Below are 19,078 nucleotides of genomic sequence, written 5' to 3' on the forward strand. Positions count from 1 at the left end.
TATAGGCAGTCTTTCTCCTTGGGAGAGATTGCCATGATTCTAACTGCATTTCAATAAATCTCATTTACATTTGGGATCACATTGCTTGTGTCACCTTCTGTCCTAAAGGTCTGACAGCACACTTGTCCATCTTATTTATACTTCTTGAAAGCATCAGGAAATACTGAACACACACATGCATATTTCAATAAATGGCAGCAACCAAATTTTTAGCGTCCTGCAATTATTACAAAAAAGTATGCTTGGCTGGCAAACCTGATCTGTCAAGCTGTTTGAGAGAAATATAATGACAGAAGTTTGGATTTTGTTTCCTAACGCTAGGGTTTCCAGATTAATCAGAGCATTTTTCTGCAACAGGCATATGTGCTACAGGGTCTATCCAAGAACCATCATTCTTCTTAGGCCTGGGGTTGTTTTTCCTAAGTTCTTCAGTACCTCTGTACAATTTATTGCGATGGCTGGTACCTGCCAGCTACATTTTAAAGCAATTTAAAAAGAGATGCTTTTCAGCTGCAGAGGAAACTTGTCCTTGCATCTTTAGATCTGAATTTTGCAGTGGTTTTGAACCAGCAATTGACAAGCCGTGAGTCATTCTGTCCAAGCTAGATCTCTTAGATTTAGAGGTCTTCAAATCATTTTGACTTTGATACATTTATACAGCTAGTACTCCCATCCCAGATAGCTAGCACATTAAAAAGGATCTTTTAAGAACTGAAATACTGTGGATTTGGCCACTTTCTTGCATCAGGTTTCCATACAGCTTTGGAAGACTTCAGTACTAAGCAGTTGCTCTGTCTGTAATGTCTCCTTGATACTGTTGGGTGAAAGAAAAGATCTGCAGTTCCAGTGGATATTGTGGCAAGCCATTGTCGACTCATTCCCTTTTCTTGCTGCTTCTCTGCTGAGCTTCCTACATCCATGAACATGGAACAAGTTCCAGTCTGTTCAAACATCTGTGGGTGCCTGGAAGAAAAAGGAACCATCCAAATGCCATGGAGGTGCAGTGCAGCCACTCTCAGGATAGGCAAAAGCTTTCATGATGTAAACCAGTCCACTAGATGAATTAGTAACAGCCCTAGTAACAGAGCAGCTTTACCCTCAAAGTCACTCTAGTATCAGCACCTTTAACATGAGGAATTAGTTCAATCTCATAGCAGTCATTCTTCCCGAAACAAAATGTACCATCACTTCTTTTTTAGCAGCAGGCACAGAGTGACTGGCAGGGCACGCAGAAGAATGCTCTAACAAAACTGAGTACTGCAAGCCCAACACCATGTCTTCTTCACACAGCAGAGCAATCTCCATGATCTGCATTAGTGCATATGAATCTTTACATGTATAATTCACCTCATTTTATATATAAGCATGGCACGTCTTTCTATTGGCTGGATCAACAATGGATCACACTAATGTGCTCTGGAGGTAGCTCAGTATTTTCAAGAATTAATCTGAAAAGAGGCTTATCTGAAGGCAGTCAGATGCCAAGAGATATTAAATTAAACAAGATTTTATTATGTATGTAATTATTTATTTAGCTGAGAATCCATACAAGGTAAACAGGTGTTTACACTATCATACAGTAAGCATTTCCAGGGTTTAATAAAAATGATTGTCACTCACTGTGCTTCACAAAAAAATTCATTTTAATGAATAAATAATTTGATGAAATCAAAAAATATTTACAATATAAACAAATGAAAAAGCTTTGGATATATTAATCTGAGCATCCTGTATTTTGCATTTTCTAACTGTATTTCTATCAAGATTCTCTTTCTGAAATGGTACAAAGTGGATAGAAATTGCAGCTCAACAAAGTTAACATGATTTGGTACGTGTCTTTCCATTAGTTCAGCTAAGCTACATATGATTCATTTATTATGCACGTGTTAGAATACAAATATAACTAAAATCGTATATTATCAAAATGCCAGACAGCATTCTCCACAGAACAGAAATGTACACTAGGCTGTGACAATAACTGCGAATCACAGGCAACAAAATATAACAGAAAAGTACAAATTCCTTCATAAGAATATAATTGTGCTCTCTTATTTACCAGAGGACCATGCTGCTTCACCACATCAATGGCTATGTATGAATACAGTGTTCAACAACTGCCATGTGGTTTGGTGTACGTTCATATGGGTGTCAAGCAGCGGCATTATAGTGGAAAATGGGCAGTGCAAGCAGTTTTATAAATATCTTTTTGGGCTCTTAAAAAGAGCCAATTATACAAAGCAGTATAAGCATAACACTGAGAAGTCTTCATCTCATTTACACAGATAACATGATGTGACTTGCTTTGTTTGTGGTTGTGAAAGGAGGAACTTTGTCTATGCTGTTTATGCTGTCAGCCAGAATTCAAGTATTCCAAAGCCACTTCATAGCAGAATTTGTATTGATCCTAAAAAATCAAAAGAAAACCACAAAGTCAGTTATTGAGGGGATTTAATTAAGGGAATCAATATTTCTCTTCTGTTAAAATTATACACTATCAGCTGCTGTCAATGGGAACCATGTGGCAAATCCAATTTGTATTCAGATAAGAAAATCTTTATATTAGGCAGACAATAGATGTTACACACAGTAACTTATTGTACTGCTCCTATTAGATATGTATTTAGCTGCTGTAATACACTTGCATGAGAAAAATTGACTACACATAAGCAAATTGACTTGCAACCTTTCTGTCGTCTGTTAAAATGCTCATATAGCACTTTACCAGAATTGGAGTTATTGAAATTCCTCCCCAGAAAAGTTTATCTTACAATAGCATGAGTGTCTTGTACTTCCCGGATTGTAACTTTTAATTTAACTTCATTTATTCACTTGCTACATTTCAGGGCAAGAGTTGCTTACTGTTCCTCCTCTACATGCAGCCCAAATCCACGCTGAAATACTGTCCTCTCCCAGTGCAATATAGGTCTGTAAGATTAGGCCTGAGCTAAATTAATTTGATTTATTCCAATTAATTTTTAGCAATTAATGGTGACGCATAAGTTAGGTGAGTAACAGCTCTTCTGTTATACAGGCTAGTTTTCAGGTGCCAATCCGGTGCTTCAAACACAGACATACCAATTTTATTCACTACGGCTTGGGACTGGGACTGATCTCAGAGGAATTCCCTTCCCATGGCATGCAAAACCAGTCTCAGAGACAAAGGGTCATGGCTTTACTCCCCTTCACATCTTCAGCAGTACAGAGAGGCATGCTTATGACTGACCCTTGTCCACTCGGCAACTTTAAATGATGCAGGGACTGATAACTTTACAGTTTTGAGTGCACACATGCATCTCCCAATTTCACTCACTACTTGCAATATTTAGCAATGCTACAAACATTTAAATGGATCAAAAAAGCCGAAATCAATAATAGGTGCAGGTTTCCTGAATCCAAGGGCTCTGACTTCTAAAAATTCAGTTTGAAAATACCTGCCAGGTTTATGACTCTTTCTGCCACTGAAATGCCTCTTTCTCGTAGGCGCTGTAATCAGTTAATAAAAGATGACTAAGCGTGTACTATCACATAGGAACAAGAACAGACTTAAAGCTGACAGCGCTCTGCCTTCGCTTTCTCAACATCTAAAGTAGGAACGCTATTATTACAGTTCAGATATATTCTCCTTTTATTGAAACAAGCTTTATTAAGGATGAACACTTTTTGCCTCTCCTTGTAATGTTAGGTCACATTTCAGCTGAAAAGAAACTCCACCTTAGCATGTAAGAGACCAAATAATATGACACAAAAGTCATTAACAAGCATGAACAGTTTCTAAGTTCTTACTGTTGAGAGCTGTTTCTTCAAAGGAAAACAAATCTTAGGTGGACAAATCACTTCAGTTATGAATGAGTTGTACATGAGGTTTCCTACAGGGTTCCACTAACTCTTTTGTCTTCTTCAGAATGAGAAAAGAATAAAAAGGCAGAAAGGAAAGCAAGGAGTAAAATGTAAATTGTTCCTTTTCTGCTTTTATTGCGGAATTTTATTCTACTTTATTTCTAAATAACTAAAAATTATTCTATGACTACATAACAGACAAAATCAAGAGATCAGCCACTTATCCATTTCCATCTTCTGTGCTCATTTTATCCTGATTTACTGATCCAGCCAAATAGCTACCGTTTTTAGTTATTACCTGTCTTAAAGAACAGACATATATTGTTTCCCACTGTGTTGACTCATGTGTATCCTTTGTACATTTTTAGTATTCACTTGATAGTGAAACAAGCTTCAGAGAAGTACATTTATATTTTTTTTCTGAGACACCCATTGGTAGATCCAATAACATTTATCACAAAATGCTTTGGGCACTCTGTAATAGACATTTTCTAGTACCACATGTTACCTTTGTAAGAAGAATTTCACAGATCTCTGTATTGTATGGATGTGGCATTCAGATTTTTCCACTTGCAGGAAAACCAAAGATTTCATCTCTTAAGTATGCACTGTAAAGATTGCCCTTCTTCTAGTTGGAAAATGCATAACAGGCACTGCTAAAACAGTCTTGAAACTAGTTTTGTGAAATTGTTCCTACAAAGTAGCAGACTAAAACTGAAAAGACTGAAACTCTGCTTTGTCAGTGAATTGCATGTTAATGGGAAAAATCCTGATTGTCCCCTGCCTTCATTTTTGTCTCTTTAAAGTAAGGAAAACAATACCGATCTCCTTCACAAGTGCTTTGAAATCTATTGAAAAGGCGTTTGAAGTCCTCTCAATGATGTTCAGCCATTCTCAATACCATCCTCAGTTTACTAAAAGCTACTTTTATATTCTAAAATAATAAAGTTAGCTTTTAATTAAAAGAATTATCTGCTGAAAAATGGACAGCTGCCTAACAAATCTATACCTGGGGAACTGTCACAAATGAGAATTTATATACAGCATTTTTTTCACCTATACATCTTCACACTGGTAATTTTCTTTTTATTTGTATAAAATAAATGAATAAGAGATCAGTGAGTTCTGTGAACTTAAACTCTGGGAGAGCGGAGAAGAGCAGGTCTCCCAAGTCTCCCTCCAAACTATACTATCTGAATGAAGAAGTAGGACATTTTTCTTAATATCTAGGAAATAAAAATGTACAGTTCTCAGTACGATGATTCTCCTCCTGAGAATATAAATTACAGGAAGAGGAATCAGGAAAGCTGCTCACTCCCTCCACTGTGAAGGCTTGATGGTTCTCAATGATACAAGATTCATGGTTCTACATAGCTGCTTGTGGCCCTGTGGTGCTGTTTGTGAAATCCCTCCTCGCTTTGCAAAGCTAGCAACATCTGGCTTTTTTTCCCCACGAGCCTGGTCAGAGCAGGACCTAGGGGAGAATCTAGGATTTCACAGCTAGGACAGATGAGAGGAGTTTGATGGAGGATGTAGTGGGAGATGTTCTGTGGGACAGATGAGGCGCAGCGATATATGTGGTGGTAAAGGGGATGGCCCTATCCCTCTACACACGCCTCCCAACAGAAATTCCTGCTTTCTGCTCATTCACAAGAATGTTTCACACCCAGATTTCATCAGGTCATCTGAGAGAGGGGCAATCTCTCCTGAAATGACAAGAGGCTGGATCAGCTCTCTGAGATGCTGTAGCACCCTGTAGAAAAGATGCTGAAAGATGACACGAACTTGTTTAACTATAGCTTGCAAAATCAGCTCGGATTAGTTTAGCAACCCCGAAGCTGCCCAGAAGCTGCCTCCTCCAGCCTATGATGCTAAATTGAAAACAGCTGCCTCTTGAGCAGCCACCTCTACAGCAGGACATTGTAAAAAAGTGTCTTTTATAGAGGCCCAGGCCTAAGAGTAGGGTATTACACTACACCCATCTCCAAGTACAGAACTACACACTGGAGTGTAAGAATCTGCTGTTTTAAGCTGTTCTGCAGCTCTTCTGGCATAGCAGCTGGCACTTCAGTAATTCTCTATTTGAAAAAAAAAAAAGCTCATAAAACACTCTCTAGGAAAATAATTGCACATGGCCCCTTGTTTCTGAACTTCTTTAATCCTTCTATGAGATAGAGCAACCATAATTAAATGCAATATTCTGGATGTCAAACTGAAATTCACAGCTTTGATAAATATTCGGAGATTAAGCTATTTATAAAATATATAATTTGAAAATCTGGCATTTTATTTTACATAACTATTATTTCTTCCATGCAAGGGCTGCTCTCCACTTGGCTCAGCCTGCTAGAAAAGAAAATTAATAAGGATGTTCAGCTGAAAGTTTAAAACTCTTAAAAAATTCAAATGAACAGAGACAAAGTCTCCTTGGGAAGAAAGCAGTGTAAAAATACTCTTACAAGTGAAGCGACTTCATTACCCCCTTTGAAAATTACTTGCTTGCTTTGTGAACAACTCCCACTGCAAATCCTGGAAATCTTACAGTCTTCTGAGAAAAACGAACATTTTCTATTCAGTGGTGCAGTTAAAAAGCTCATACCAGAAGGTCCACCATGTTAGGCTTATTATTCCTTAGTGTCTTCACAGCATGGAATACGTCAACAGCCCTTTGATGTCGGAGCATTTCACAAACAATACTGATTGCACAAAATGTCCCACTGCGGCCACCTCCATTCCTGCAATAAAAGTGATAGAATGACTAAGTTACAATTGACTTTATGTTACATGTTTGTGAATACCTGTGACGGCTACAGAAGGCATGAGCTCCAGTAGGGAGAAACCTCAGAACATTCCTGCCCCCTAAGGCTGGTGAACTCCAGGCAGAACATGAGTTTTAATTGGAATTAATAGGCTGAAAGATCTCAAAACTATGATTTGGAATTCAGCAGGCTGAAAGTCTGGAGGGAACTGAATGGCTGGGTGTTTCACCACCCTTCGCCGAACACTTGAGACAGCACAAAGAGGATGCTAAAATAAAGACAAGGTATTTTCAAATTCAGTTTAACACACCTTTGCACTCTAAACACAATGTTGCAATGAGCATCAGACCTGGAAATGTTATGGATAAAGTGGATCTTTGAGTTACTTTATTCCAAATCCTAGTGCTTTGCTTCTAGACTCAGAGGTATTCCTGATGAACGGCAAAAGTGCCAAAAATCTCATTTGAAGGAGCCCTCCTGGTGACTCCACCTTCAGCATGGCACTAGGTGGTGCTGCAATATTCCCCTGGCTGATGCACTCACTCCCTGGCAGCAGGCAGTGGGGCTGCCTGCCCGGCAATGCCTGCTTTTAAGTGTATTTATTCCCCCACCACCCACAGCATCAGAAGATGAGAACCCGAAGCAACTTGCTAACAAAGAAGCCAGGCAGAAATGTTCATAGGCGTGATCAAATACAGTATTTAATAATACTTTACCCCCAATTATTTTTAATCTCAAAGAGAATCTCTTTCTTTCTGGAAACCCTATTATTTCTACAGCTATTCTAATCAGAATCTTTAGGCTGTGCTTCACTGAAAATAATAAACCTTAATAATTACTAGACTGCAGACTAGTTAGGTAGTGGGCCTTTCAAACCAAATCCACAAATGGTTGATTTTCAAAGGAAAATACAACGTCGCACATCTGTCACATCCAGGCAGTGTGAAAAGAATGCTCTCTGCTGCCAAAACATTGCCTGGTATTGTGGGACTCTTTGAGAATTTTAATTGAAATAAAGTAATTTAAAAGGATTATATTACAGCTTTTTCTTTCTTTACTGCCTGGAAGTGACGCATGTGTGATGTTGTACAACTATTTAATATCATCAGCCACCTCAGAGATAACATTAATTTGCACTTGAAAAGGGTCTTTTCAGCTAAAGATCTCAAAACATTAATTAATCACACTGCACAATGCTCCTTTGATTAAAGTAGTATTATCCCCATTCTACAGATGGGGAAACTGAAGAGCACTGACTTGTTCAAGGTCAGCGATAGTGGCAATTATTAATACACTCCTAGATCTTCCTCCGTTGTTCTAATACTCAGTAACTGCAAACCAAACTTCAGGAAGTTATTGTCTACTTTTGGGTCTGGTCCCAACTTCTGGAAGTAGATTAGCATGTGCTTTTCCCATTACCAAGTCCCTTCTCAATCATGGCAGTGACTTTAAGCAGATGTTTAGAGGAAGTGGGAGACAACTTCAAGCACTGAAGACTATTTCAAAAGATTGGCTACTGCTGATGGCAAGCAGCTTGTTCAGGTATTAAGCGATATCAAAAGGAGGATGGTGGCAGAGCGGTTGAGAGCCTGCACCAGTGGAGCACAAAGGTCACGGGTGGTCAAAAATATATGCCATTATTAAAGAAAGGTAAGGCAATTAAAGACATTATAACTGGTCTATCATGTCACTTTTACGTCTGTGCTTCATATCTAGAAGAGGAATCACCCCTCCACTACTTATTTCTTCAGTCATTATCTGTAAAAATAAAAGGTACATTGTTCTGAAGGTATAATTTTGATTTATTCTGAATAAGTACGCACCTTTTTAATTTGCAAAAGTCACTGAACATCTTTATATAAAATAGAGTTAACTTATATCCATCATCTTTTCACTGAGGTCTACCAAGGGACAGAGAGAAATTACGCAATTCCTCTTGTATTGAAAGCTTTTAAATGCGTTACATTATTGATCCAGTTCCAGATTAGACAGATGTCTCTTCACAAATCTTTTAACACCTGACATAAATTCTGCAACAGGCTTTCTTTACTCTATCTTCTTACTTTCTCTTTTCTGTTTCCAGTACTTACAAACAATGTACAACTGTGCGTCCCTCTCCCCCATTATATTCTTCCTGCCACTTCTCCACTTGTCGTATGAGCTTCAAGAAAGAGCGTTTAGAAACCGGAGTGTCTCTGTACATGGGCCATCCCAGGAACTGGAACTGCTGCACCATCCGATAGCCATCTTGGGGCTGTAGACATTCAGACAACAAGCAGGAATAAGTAACAATGTTTTGTTTTGGTACATAATTTAAATATTTACATTAAAATGAGGAAAGTTGTTCAGGCAGATCACTGCTGACAAATCACTGATTTAGTTTCAACTGCCCTTGAGGAGTTACAACTTTTAATTTCTAGCAGAGTTATTAGAAGAAGAGGGTTTATACAGAGTGCTATACAAATAGACTAGAATAGAGCAGTGGTACAGCTGCAGGATCAAGCAAATAATTAATTAATGTCATAGCAGGAACTTGGTAGCAAAGAGAGGGCTGCAACACAACTTCAATTATATAATTTTTTTTTCATTTGCTTCAGCATTTTGAAGAATGTTTGCCTGCTTCTGTCTTCTTTTACAAGAAAGGTCAAAACCTCTCAAGATACTTTGAAGCAGGAAACACTTAAAAAACCAAACAAAACACTCAGATTTTTTCTGGCTTATAAAAAAATCTAACTACATTTTATTTTATTGAATGCTACTGCAGCAGTCAGAACCCCTCTGGTGAAACATTACTGAACAGTTGTTTTATGGTGATTTAAAACAAAAAAGGAGCATAGAACAAGTGTTAGTGGCAGAAAATTACAGTCCTTTGAAAAGGGCATAATAAATACATACATGAAAACTGTTTTTATAGTCTAGGATTTGCCACTTTTACTTTTGTGCAAAGTGAGAGCATTTTAGTGCCACTTTTAAAACGAGCAACACACATTACATTTTTTTTTCTCTAGAGTGAGAGGTAATAGAGAGGATCTAAGATGAACAAGATAAGGGAATAATCCAAAGTGGATGCGGCATTAGATATGTTTTTCAATGGGTTTTGTCTGCTTTAGGTCAAAATTTGGGATCTACTGATTTCCTGGCCAGGTTCATTTAGCTGACGTCCTCTCTTCCCAAAGCACATAAGCCAGACCCAGCGCCTGCTAAAGCTCACATTAACGCTGCCAGAGGTTGCATTTTTATGTTGCCACATTTACTGCAAATGTAAGGCCTTCTTAGTATTAAAGAAATACCTTGAAGCTTAGAATTTGCTTCCCTGTTTGGATATTAGCATACTTTTGGGTGTGACTTGGGCACCTTTTACTGTCCTGAGAGCTACTCGATCTCGGGGCAGCTCCTGACTTTCTTCACCAGGGAGTGCTGCTTATTCCTGGCTATGGTTATTTGGTGATGGATGCCAGTCCATTGCAAAGGGTCCCTCCCTCTGGATGGGAAGAGATGCCTGGTCTGTGGCAGAGTCTTTTTTCCAGTCAGCTTGAAAGAAATGCCGTGTTTAGTCTTCTGTCAACGTTATGGGAGCATAAAAGCTGGATATGAGGACATACTTGTCCTTCTGAAGTGCTTACATATATTACAAAGCGTGATTAGTGGGACAGGATCTTCACTAAAAGCCTGGGACTGATATTGAAAAACATGCCTAGCACTGGTGCACAGCTTGCTTTGTATGACACAGGATACAAATATGTGAGAAGGCTTATTTCAAACTGTTGAAAACAGCACTGATTTCAGCATTTCTTGGCTACGATACAATCTGAATACAGCATTTATTTCCTTTGCATTTAACATACTTGAGATATGCATTAAAAATTTTTTACACATAGAAGGCTTTTTTCTCATTGATTACAGTGTGATTCAGTATTGCATTATTGCTTTCAAATAAATAAGCTGAAAAATGAAAAAGGTTTTATATAAGTTTAACTTTCATTTTTGTGTGATTTGAGTCAACTCATGTACTGAAACAGAACTGTTTTGCAAAGAAACATCCTTACTCTGGCTGCATTATAAATTCGGAATATCCGGCTGATTATGTCTTCTTCTAAATCAGCAGATACAAACTCCACTTGAATAGGACCGTGTCGGTGCACTCCATTTTCTGGCCAATATTGAGGACACAGCTACAGAAGACCACAAACACAGTTAATCACTTTGAATTTCATGCTGCCTTAATACGCATATCTAGATTTTACTTTGTGCTACATTTATTACCGAAATTCTCTAACAATATCTTTAGAAAGTACACAATGCACCATCCTTCATCAGTTTTAAGCACTCTGCTTTTACTTGTGCAGAACAAGCTTAAGCAAACACCTTTTCATTTAACTGAACATTCTACTGTTTGCTGCCATAATCACTCTTCTCTGGTATTTGGAGTAACACTTTTCTGAAAGTCAATGTCAATTCTGCAATACAGTATGACAAGACACTGGTATGCTGCCAGATATTACCATATCTCAAAGACAGTGTGAAGCCTAAAGACCAAAGGCTTGGTATCTCCAAGTATCCTAAAAAGTTGGTAATAATTCAAAAAAAATCAGAATGTGCACTTTTTACTATGAAGGGTACCTCAATTCTCAAAACTCAGGACTTAACTTTCACATCTGTTTTACCCATGACTGACAATACCAGCTAATATCAACATTCCTTTAAATTTTCAACAACTGCTCAATTTCATCTTAGGAATGCCATGTGAAAATAGGAATTATTTCTAGGTATCTAAAGATCATAAAATAATAATGCCATTATCTTGCACAGTTTTAGTGTTTAATAATGTCACTATGGCTTAATCCAGGAACCAATTATCAACCATGTTAATACTTTAAAGATTGAATCAACGCTTCACAAGGAGGTTTTTGAGGCCAGACTCTGCTTGTCCACCTTTTTTTCCATAAAAACCCTAATATTTTTTTTTCCCAGGGGTATTTAGAGCAGTTCAAGCACGTAGTTTTGCAAGCATTCACCAAAATTAAGCATGAACTCATGAAGCTTTGTTTGCTTGCAGAATCATTGATGTCATATTTGGATCTTTATTTCATTCAGTAAAACAGCTGGGGTTTTCATTCTGCTGCATTTCTGTGGGTGATCCAGAGCTGAGCTGACAAATCACATTTACTCCAGGTGCTGTTTTGAATTTCTTATAAAACATATTCCTCAACAAAGCTGTTTAGAGATTACTATACTTTAGGAAAACATAATCATTTACTATATCAGTTAAAAAGAGAACAGGGTCTGATTTGCAGGAATTCATTTTAACAAGTTAAACCCAGAAATTTTGAGTAGGAAAATATATTTTCACCTATATTTACCGCCCCCCCCCATAATTTGGTCTGCTAAGTAAGTAAAGTTGCAAATATTGTCTAACTCTTACACAAATATTTTTTTCGAAAAATATGCTAGTCTTCATACAATGCATACAACTAATGCAAATGCCAGTGCTCAGATAATTTAGCATGCACAATTTAGTACATGTCTTTCAAATACATAGGAATACTGTTCTAACAGGTCTTTGAAAAAATGCTTAAATGATAACAAGCAGAGCTGTTTACTGGAGTTGTTTTAGGAAGCCTATATTTTCAAGTCCTAAAGAAACCAAGAGCATTTAGGTCTGTGCATTGTGCATGCTTGTGATGCAAGTGACTCTTTAAGTCTGAGTCACTGAAGGGCTGAATTCAATTTTCCTAGTAATATCTAAACAGAACTGTAAACACTCCATATATACAAAAATAATAATGATAACTGTAATTATTAATAAATCTAAATGTAATGCATGTTTTTAATAAGCTCTGCCTTCTCTCTACTTCTGTTTGCTCTGAGGGTTTTGAGATTTATTCCTAATGAAAAGATTGTTACTCACATTAGAGTGAAAAGGTTTAACACACTGCAAAGGCAGGTGCATTAACTGCATATCCCAATAGCTTTTAAAAGCCTGTGAGGCTAATAAATGCTTGAAATAGCCATGCACTACTGTAAATTCAAAACACAGCCCACAAATTAAAAAAAAATCTGTTCAGCAGTCCCTAACAGCGTGACTCCCTTGAGTCTTTCCTTATTCACTCAGAAAATAATCTTAGACTCATGAATAAAAGTTTTGTCTTTCATTTCTATTTTTTTCCCTGTAGACAGTTAAGGTCTTGGAAACAGAAATTCCGTCTGTAAAATAGTTTGGAATTTCTACACATTCCTTTGAAAGACAAAATGGAAGATCAGTGTGTTTTAAAACCAAATTCTTTATATTAAATAAGAGGAAAATTTAAGTTTGTACAAAAGTCAACAAAGCAAAAAAGATTCTTGATCATCTAAAGAATCAAAATGACATGCAGTCTGCTATAAAAAATAACTATTGCTCTTGACCAATAATTATCAAATATCTACATATTAAGAATCCAGATGACCATGATGTTATTCCAGCAGATGCATGGTGCAGTTTTTTGGAACCAAGGGAATTATATCTGTGTAAGAACTTGGAACTGCGTAGTTGTAAGTCAGGCTGTAGGACATACTGTGATTAATGCTAGTGATTAAATTGCCAAACCAGTAGGTACTGTTTTCCAATTTTCTAAAGAACATGTACAGCATGCACAACTCTTTTGTAAGGTAATTACATTCCCCAATACGTTTTGTTGCCCTGTTTTCTCTTCTGAAGAATGCTTAGTCTCCAATCTTGCTTAGTTCCTATCTCCTTGTTAATAATGTCATTTTGTGCCAAATGCAATGGAGATTTTCACGCCTATACCCTGGTAAGCAGACCAAGGTCATTGATCTATTTCAGGCAAGCTAATGAATAGTTGTTGGCTTCTGTTTATGACTTTTGGCTATTATTAGTGTGTTTCAGACTTGAGTCAGAACTTTACAACCACTATTTTTGTTTTTTTAGTAGCTCTTTCCAAAGCATGTTTTCTTATCAGAATAAATCATGGGCACATGCACTTGTGTGCATGTGCATTAATATTTTGGTGGATGAGCTACTGATGGCCTGATTTATTCCTCTTTCCTTATCCGTATCTGCAAGCTATAAATATGTATTTTTTGTGTATTAGTACTTGATGTTGTTTTATAAAACTAATTACTTGCTGAAGCACATGTGCTGAAATGCTGAGGCACTAACACTCCTCTGTTGAAGGGAGCACTTTTCTGGACTTACTTGTGCAGGATCAACATCATTCAGCATAACTATTGAAGTGCAGTGATAATCTAGGACCAGTCTCCAGAAATCTTTGACAGTATTTGGTAAGGGATGCTGTGTAACTATAAAAGCTGATGGCTGCTTGTAGCTCTGCAAAGAAATAACAAGAGATGGTGAGAAGAATGGCAAAAGATAAAAATCTATTTAGCAGAAGGCCAGTCACAGCCTCAAAATTTTGGGATTGAAAGCATTATTTCTATTTTCTACATAGTTAATACATTGTTTACAGCTCTTTCCCAAGATCTTAAATGCTTCAAAGTTAATAAACTATATTTGGGCAGAATATAACTTCTGCTGATGTTATATTTCTGAAACTTATTTTATGCCATAGGCGCAGAGTAAGATCATCAGAGGTTTTTGCCTTCAATGCAACTCCTACAAAATTTTGAACAACAGTTTCAGTTTGAACTGTTAACGGACAGATTAATCTTGGCTGTCTGCACTTAGCTGCTAATTTGAGTGATGCTGGCAAAAGGAAATATCTAGTTATTTTTTAGAAATATTGTTTAAATTCTAGTCTATCTGGCAGCAGTGAGGATATCCAGGGGATAAAAGTTAGGACTCTCTGTGTTTTTTCAGTAGTAGAGTAGGCCACTGACTGAGCTGTTTGGTGAAACTGTTCCATTGTGGTTATCACACTAGCATTTTCAATTACCTCCTCCTGAGTGTTGAAGGCCAGCACAGCCGTACTGGGGCAATTGTTGGGACAGGTTGCCATCACCTTCATTAAGGAGGGCAGAGAAGCCTCTGCATGCCCTGAACTGAAGTATTTGTACCACTACAGAGACACAATCTAATTAGCTATTTGCATCTTTCTTTCAGAGACAATCACCAAAGACACTACAGAAAATGAATCCAGTGTGTTCTGGGGTACAGACAAAGACTTTAGTTCTTTGTTTTGGTTTCAGCAAACTGCAACCAGCAGGTATTGATGCTGCTGGTACATCAGCCAGCTGCCTTCTGTCCTCCTCCTCCTGCCTTGTTGGAAGTTGCATGCAGATGAGAGATGCTCAAAAGGCTCTCCATTACTTCCTCACTTAAAGGTCCCAGCAGTTTTTAAGGAAAACCATTCTCAAGCTCATTCTGATACTAAATAATGAAAGGTATGCTTGCTGTCCCTTTTGTTTGAAGTGAGCCCTAAAGGGTTAAATGAGGTGATCTGACTGCAGTTCAACAGATGCAAGTGGAGAGAGCAAAAGGCATCATCTTGCCTGCTGAACACTGAGCATTTACAGAGAGGGACAAGTGTCTCCTCTTGTCCGTCAATGCAGGGATATTGTGGGAGTCCAGCTTGGGTGCTTCACATGGGAAGTTACACAGGACCACCTCCCTCCTTGGATACTTTTGCCCAGACACACTTCTGGATCTATCTCCTTGTTAGTTAATATCAAGGAAGGGAAGCATTTCAAAAGCAAACATTGAGGCACTGCTCTTTCTGAGCAGTACTTAATTTAAGAAAAAAAAGCAGTACTTAATTTACAGAACAAAGCAGTACCGAACTCTCTGGAAAGGAAGACGACATAATGGCAGGACTGTAAATTGCCGATGAAAAAAGCTCCTTTCTAATATGAAATGTTGACCTACTGTGAGAAACGAGAGAAGTCACTTAAAATTTTGTTCTCAGTTTCTCTTCATCGACAAACATAAAGATAATGCAGTTAGCTTCTCACAGTAGTGTTTTGAACTTAGGCTTATTTTAGGAAAATGCTTTGAGAACTTGGAAGGAAAGAAATGCAGAAACAGCTACAAACGGTTATTACTCTGGCTCTACGTTTCAAAAAGGCCATTTACAATGTGTTCATTCTTCACTAACCTCTGTTTTCTTGTTGTTTATATGTTTGACAACTGTAATTGCTATAGCTTTAAATTGTCAAAGATAGGCTATAAATATCTACAGACTGTAAAGGCAGTTTAAGCGTCGCTTTACTCATATTCTCTTAGAAGGATTAGAATTATCCTGGATATATTAGAAAAAACTACACACACACACACACACACACACACACATGAAGAGGAACCATTCATTCAAACAGAAATAAACAGAAAGACTGAAGTAATGGCTTGTGTGCTATCTTGTGCTGACAGACAATTAGTTTTTTAATTATTGTTTGAATTAGAAACAAAGGGAACTAAAATATCACTGCAAACCTTATTATCCTATTTAACTGTCTTAGTGTCTTAATAGGTAACTTTTTTTCCTAGACCAGATGGTTAAAAATTCAAGCACTAAGGATAAATCTAGACATGTTTTATTTATCAAAACTCCCTGACTTGCTCTCTGCATCTGGCTTTCGAACCTTGGCTGTGACATAACATCTGTAGGATCCTAAACGTGCTTGAGAGTTCAAAGATTTTGTGCCATGTTTTTGGAAAACAAGCTAGAAGGATTTCAGTCTTCCTATGCTGACTCCACTTTCTGGCACTTTCTGGGAGGGCTGCTTATTCCCTTTTTATTATTAATGATGTAGTGGAGACTTACATCCATCAGTGCAGCATTAATGTAGTTACTGCTCTCCCCATCTATCGTTATGAGGAAAGGCAGGCATCTGTCTGGAGGCAGAACATCCATACAGCGATTCTTTTCATGATTTCGTGGTAGAAGTGCTATGCTGCAGTCTTCTACACGCAGTGTTGGAGTCACCATATTTAAAGTCTTTCAAAAAGAGTAAACAATACAACAGAAAAATTAGCCCAGCAGTGAAAGCATCCGAAAATATTTAAGAACAGATCAGCTCAGCATTCAGTTTCAGTGGGAATCAATATGCAGATAAATGAAAACACATCACAGTCAGTAGGATTTGGAAGCAAAAAATCCTGGAAGCATACAGATCTAAAAAATATCCTCAAGGATAGCTGCAAAGCAACTTGCTTTCTGAAGAAAGGACAGTGGAAGGAATCAACATACTTCCCTTGAGTAAAATGAATATTTTACTACTATCCTATTGCATTCTTTTACGATTTAGCATAATTGAATAGCATTTAGTGACATGCTATTTTCCCTTTTTTTTTTTGCAGTCTTTTCCTCCCAGGCCTAGTCCAAAATTCACATGGTTATAAGTAAGCACTTAAGTTGAAGACTTTAGCACAGCTGAACTGTATAGCTTCTAGGTACTCTTGGCCAAAACTTACCCGAAATTCCTCTTTAATCTGGCTGGAGTTAGTCTGAGGATCCAGTTTATTCATTTCATAGTAAACAGACCTAACTTGAGAAGCTGGAATAGATGTGTCCCCACAAAGACAGGCTTCCAGGATAGCATCGTGGATGAATACATACTGTTCCTATTAAAGCCATTAAAATCATTACTGACATAGTGAATACACACTACTAGTATTTTTGTAAACAAAAATAACAACTAATATGCTTGACACTATTTTTCTCTGACTTTACTGGCACTGACCTGAAGTAACACCAGCAATTCACAAAACTTTACCCTACTTATTTGAAATTAATACAGAAGGATTGACTCAAACTAGCTACAAATACAAACAGAGATGCAGTAACACTGGGTAATAAAACTCAGAGCGTTTCTGGTTTCTTCATTCCTCTGCTCTGTTCTGTAGGCGCTATCACATAACTGAGTCTTAACGAGATGTACTCCTGAATGAATCCTTCCTGGAAAGGAAACACTCACAATACTCTTTTTTTTATTTTTAGAAAACCATTCCAAACATTAAGTGTAGCATAACTGGTTTGGGCAGTGGTTCTTCAAGTTTGCGTGTGGATTATTTTCTGCATGTGGCTGAATAAACTAACTTCTGGATGGTGCCTACCACAAAGGGGCCTCGCTTTTCTGGGCTAGAAGAATACCTCTAGCAAAATATAAGGCAGCATTCTAGCAGATTAACAATACCTCAGTCTGCACCATGTTAACTCTCCGAGATCGAAGCTCTCTCACGCAATTGTATATGTCTACAACGCCTTCTCTTTCTGCCATATCTAGCATGATGTCAATAACAATGAAGCACCCAGTTCTGCCAGCACCAGCACTAAAATAAAAGAAAAGTACAGTTAATTATCAGCAGTGTATTGGAAAACGTAAAATGCAAGGGTTCATCTTGCAGCTATTTGTTCAGTGGGATGATTATTGAAATTTAGTCTTGCATTCAGGCATTTGCAGAATTTCAGGGTCAGTTCTGTCATGCTTGTTTTTATTTTAGGTATTAATTGTGGGTAGATCTCCAGTGGCTTCAGCAACCTGTGGGGGTATGAGGCAGTACAGGACAAACAAAAGTAGGTTCTGAGTGTAGTGGACAACACAACAGAGAGATTTCTGTTCTACCCACCTGCAGTGAACAACCAGAGGTCCAGCATTTGGTGGGCTCTTGGATTTGACCTGCCGTACAAATCCCAACAGGCCTGTGGCGTGGTACGGTACACCATGGTCTGGCCAGCCAGTGAAGTGAAACTGCCGAATTTCTCGAATCTCATGAGCACCTCTCTGTTGAAAAGACAAGATTTGAAAAAGAAAAACAAGCTGGAATGTGAAATTTGACACGAGACATTGTAAGAAAGCAACTTCAAAAGCCTGAGCCTTGCTGAAAGACATCCACCCCTACCTGTTGGAGAGCTTTCTCATAGCAGGACAGCAAGTTCAAAGGTCCTGTATCAACTGGTTTCAAAGCCTTATCACAAAACTGAATAAATCAGCACTACGTTGGTTAGAAACTTTTAGCAACAAGATAGATGCTCGTCTCTACATTTAAGCACTACGCTGCTTTGAAAACTGTGGTCTTAAGATGCATGCCACGATCACAGAACAGGTCAGCAGCAAGGCCATGAACATACAGCACAGATGACATTTTTCCCCCAATGCTCTCCACAGGACTTTTGCTGCTGACTTCTGGGAACTACAATTTCAACATAATTTTCCTTATAATTTGTCTCTTTCATTGGCCTAAAGGAAACAGCTGAATAGTAAGAAACATTTTTGCACCTCCAATCATAGGGGCTGTGTTTGTAGCCCTCCACACGCTCACCCTTCAAGTGATCTGCCACACTGTACAAGGACATGGATACGGTAAGGCAGATATGAATGAGAAGCTGATTGTGTAAGTAATTTCCCATGTGACTTTCTGGAGCAGTCTGGATATTAGATGTGTGTATGCTAGGTTTGATTTTCTTGCCTATATTTCCCCTTCCCCCTCTAAAACTGTAGCTGCCAGTATTTTATTCTCATTAGAAATCCACAGACCAGAGGCCATCATACATATTTCATAAGCAAACAGCAAAATTATGACATATCAT

At 37.9% G+C, this 19,078-nt stretch overlaps 1 protein-coding gene across 13 annotated transcripts in view; it reads right to left on the reverse strand.

Annotated features, from left to right (window-relative positions):
• Positions 1 to 1,620: 1,620 nt before the first annotated feature.
• PTPRM (protein tyrosine phosphatase receptor type M) overlaps positions 1,621 to 19,078 on the reverse strand; it is a 481,970-nt gene continuing 464,512 nt past the window's right edge. For all 13 annotated transcript variants that reach the window (XM_069853870.1, XM_069853869.1, XM_069853866.1 and 10 more), the window contains 9 exons: positions 18,118 to 18,272; positions 17,685 to 17,820; positions 16,963 to 17,112; positions 16,313 to 16,486; positions 13,792 to 13,923; positions 10,643 to 10,768; positions 8,687 to 8,850; positions 6,437 to 6,572; positions 1,621 to 2,404 (listed from right to left, as the gene is read on the reverse strand). In XM_069853870.1, the coding sequence (XP_069709971.1) occupies positions 2,351 to 2,404; positions 6,437 to 6,572; positions 8,687 to 8,850; positions 10,643 to 10,768; positions 13,792 to 13,923; positions 16,313 to 16,486; positions 16,963 to 17,112; positions 17,685 to 17,820; positions 18,118 to 18,272 (1,227 nt within the window). In that variant the 3' untranslated portion in view covers positions 1,621 to 2,350. The remainder of the gene's footprint in view (positions 2,405 to 6,436; positions 6,573 to 8,686; positions 8,851 to 10,642; positions 10,769 to 13,791; positions 13,924 to 16,312; positions 16,487 to 16,962; positions 17,113 to 17,684; positions 17,821 to 18,117; positions 18,273 to 19,078) is intronic.

This window comes from Phaenicophaeus curvirostris, chromosome 3, assembly GCF_032191515.1.
Source record: "Phaenicophaeus curvirostris isolate KB17595 chromosome 3, BPBGC_Pcur_1.0, whole genome shotgun sequence".
NCBI classification, from domain to species: Eukaryota; Metazoa; Chordata; class Aves; order Cuculiformes; family Cuculidae; genus Phaenicophaeus; species Phaenicophaeus curvirostris.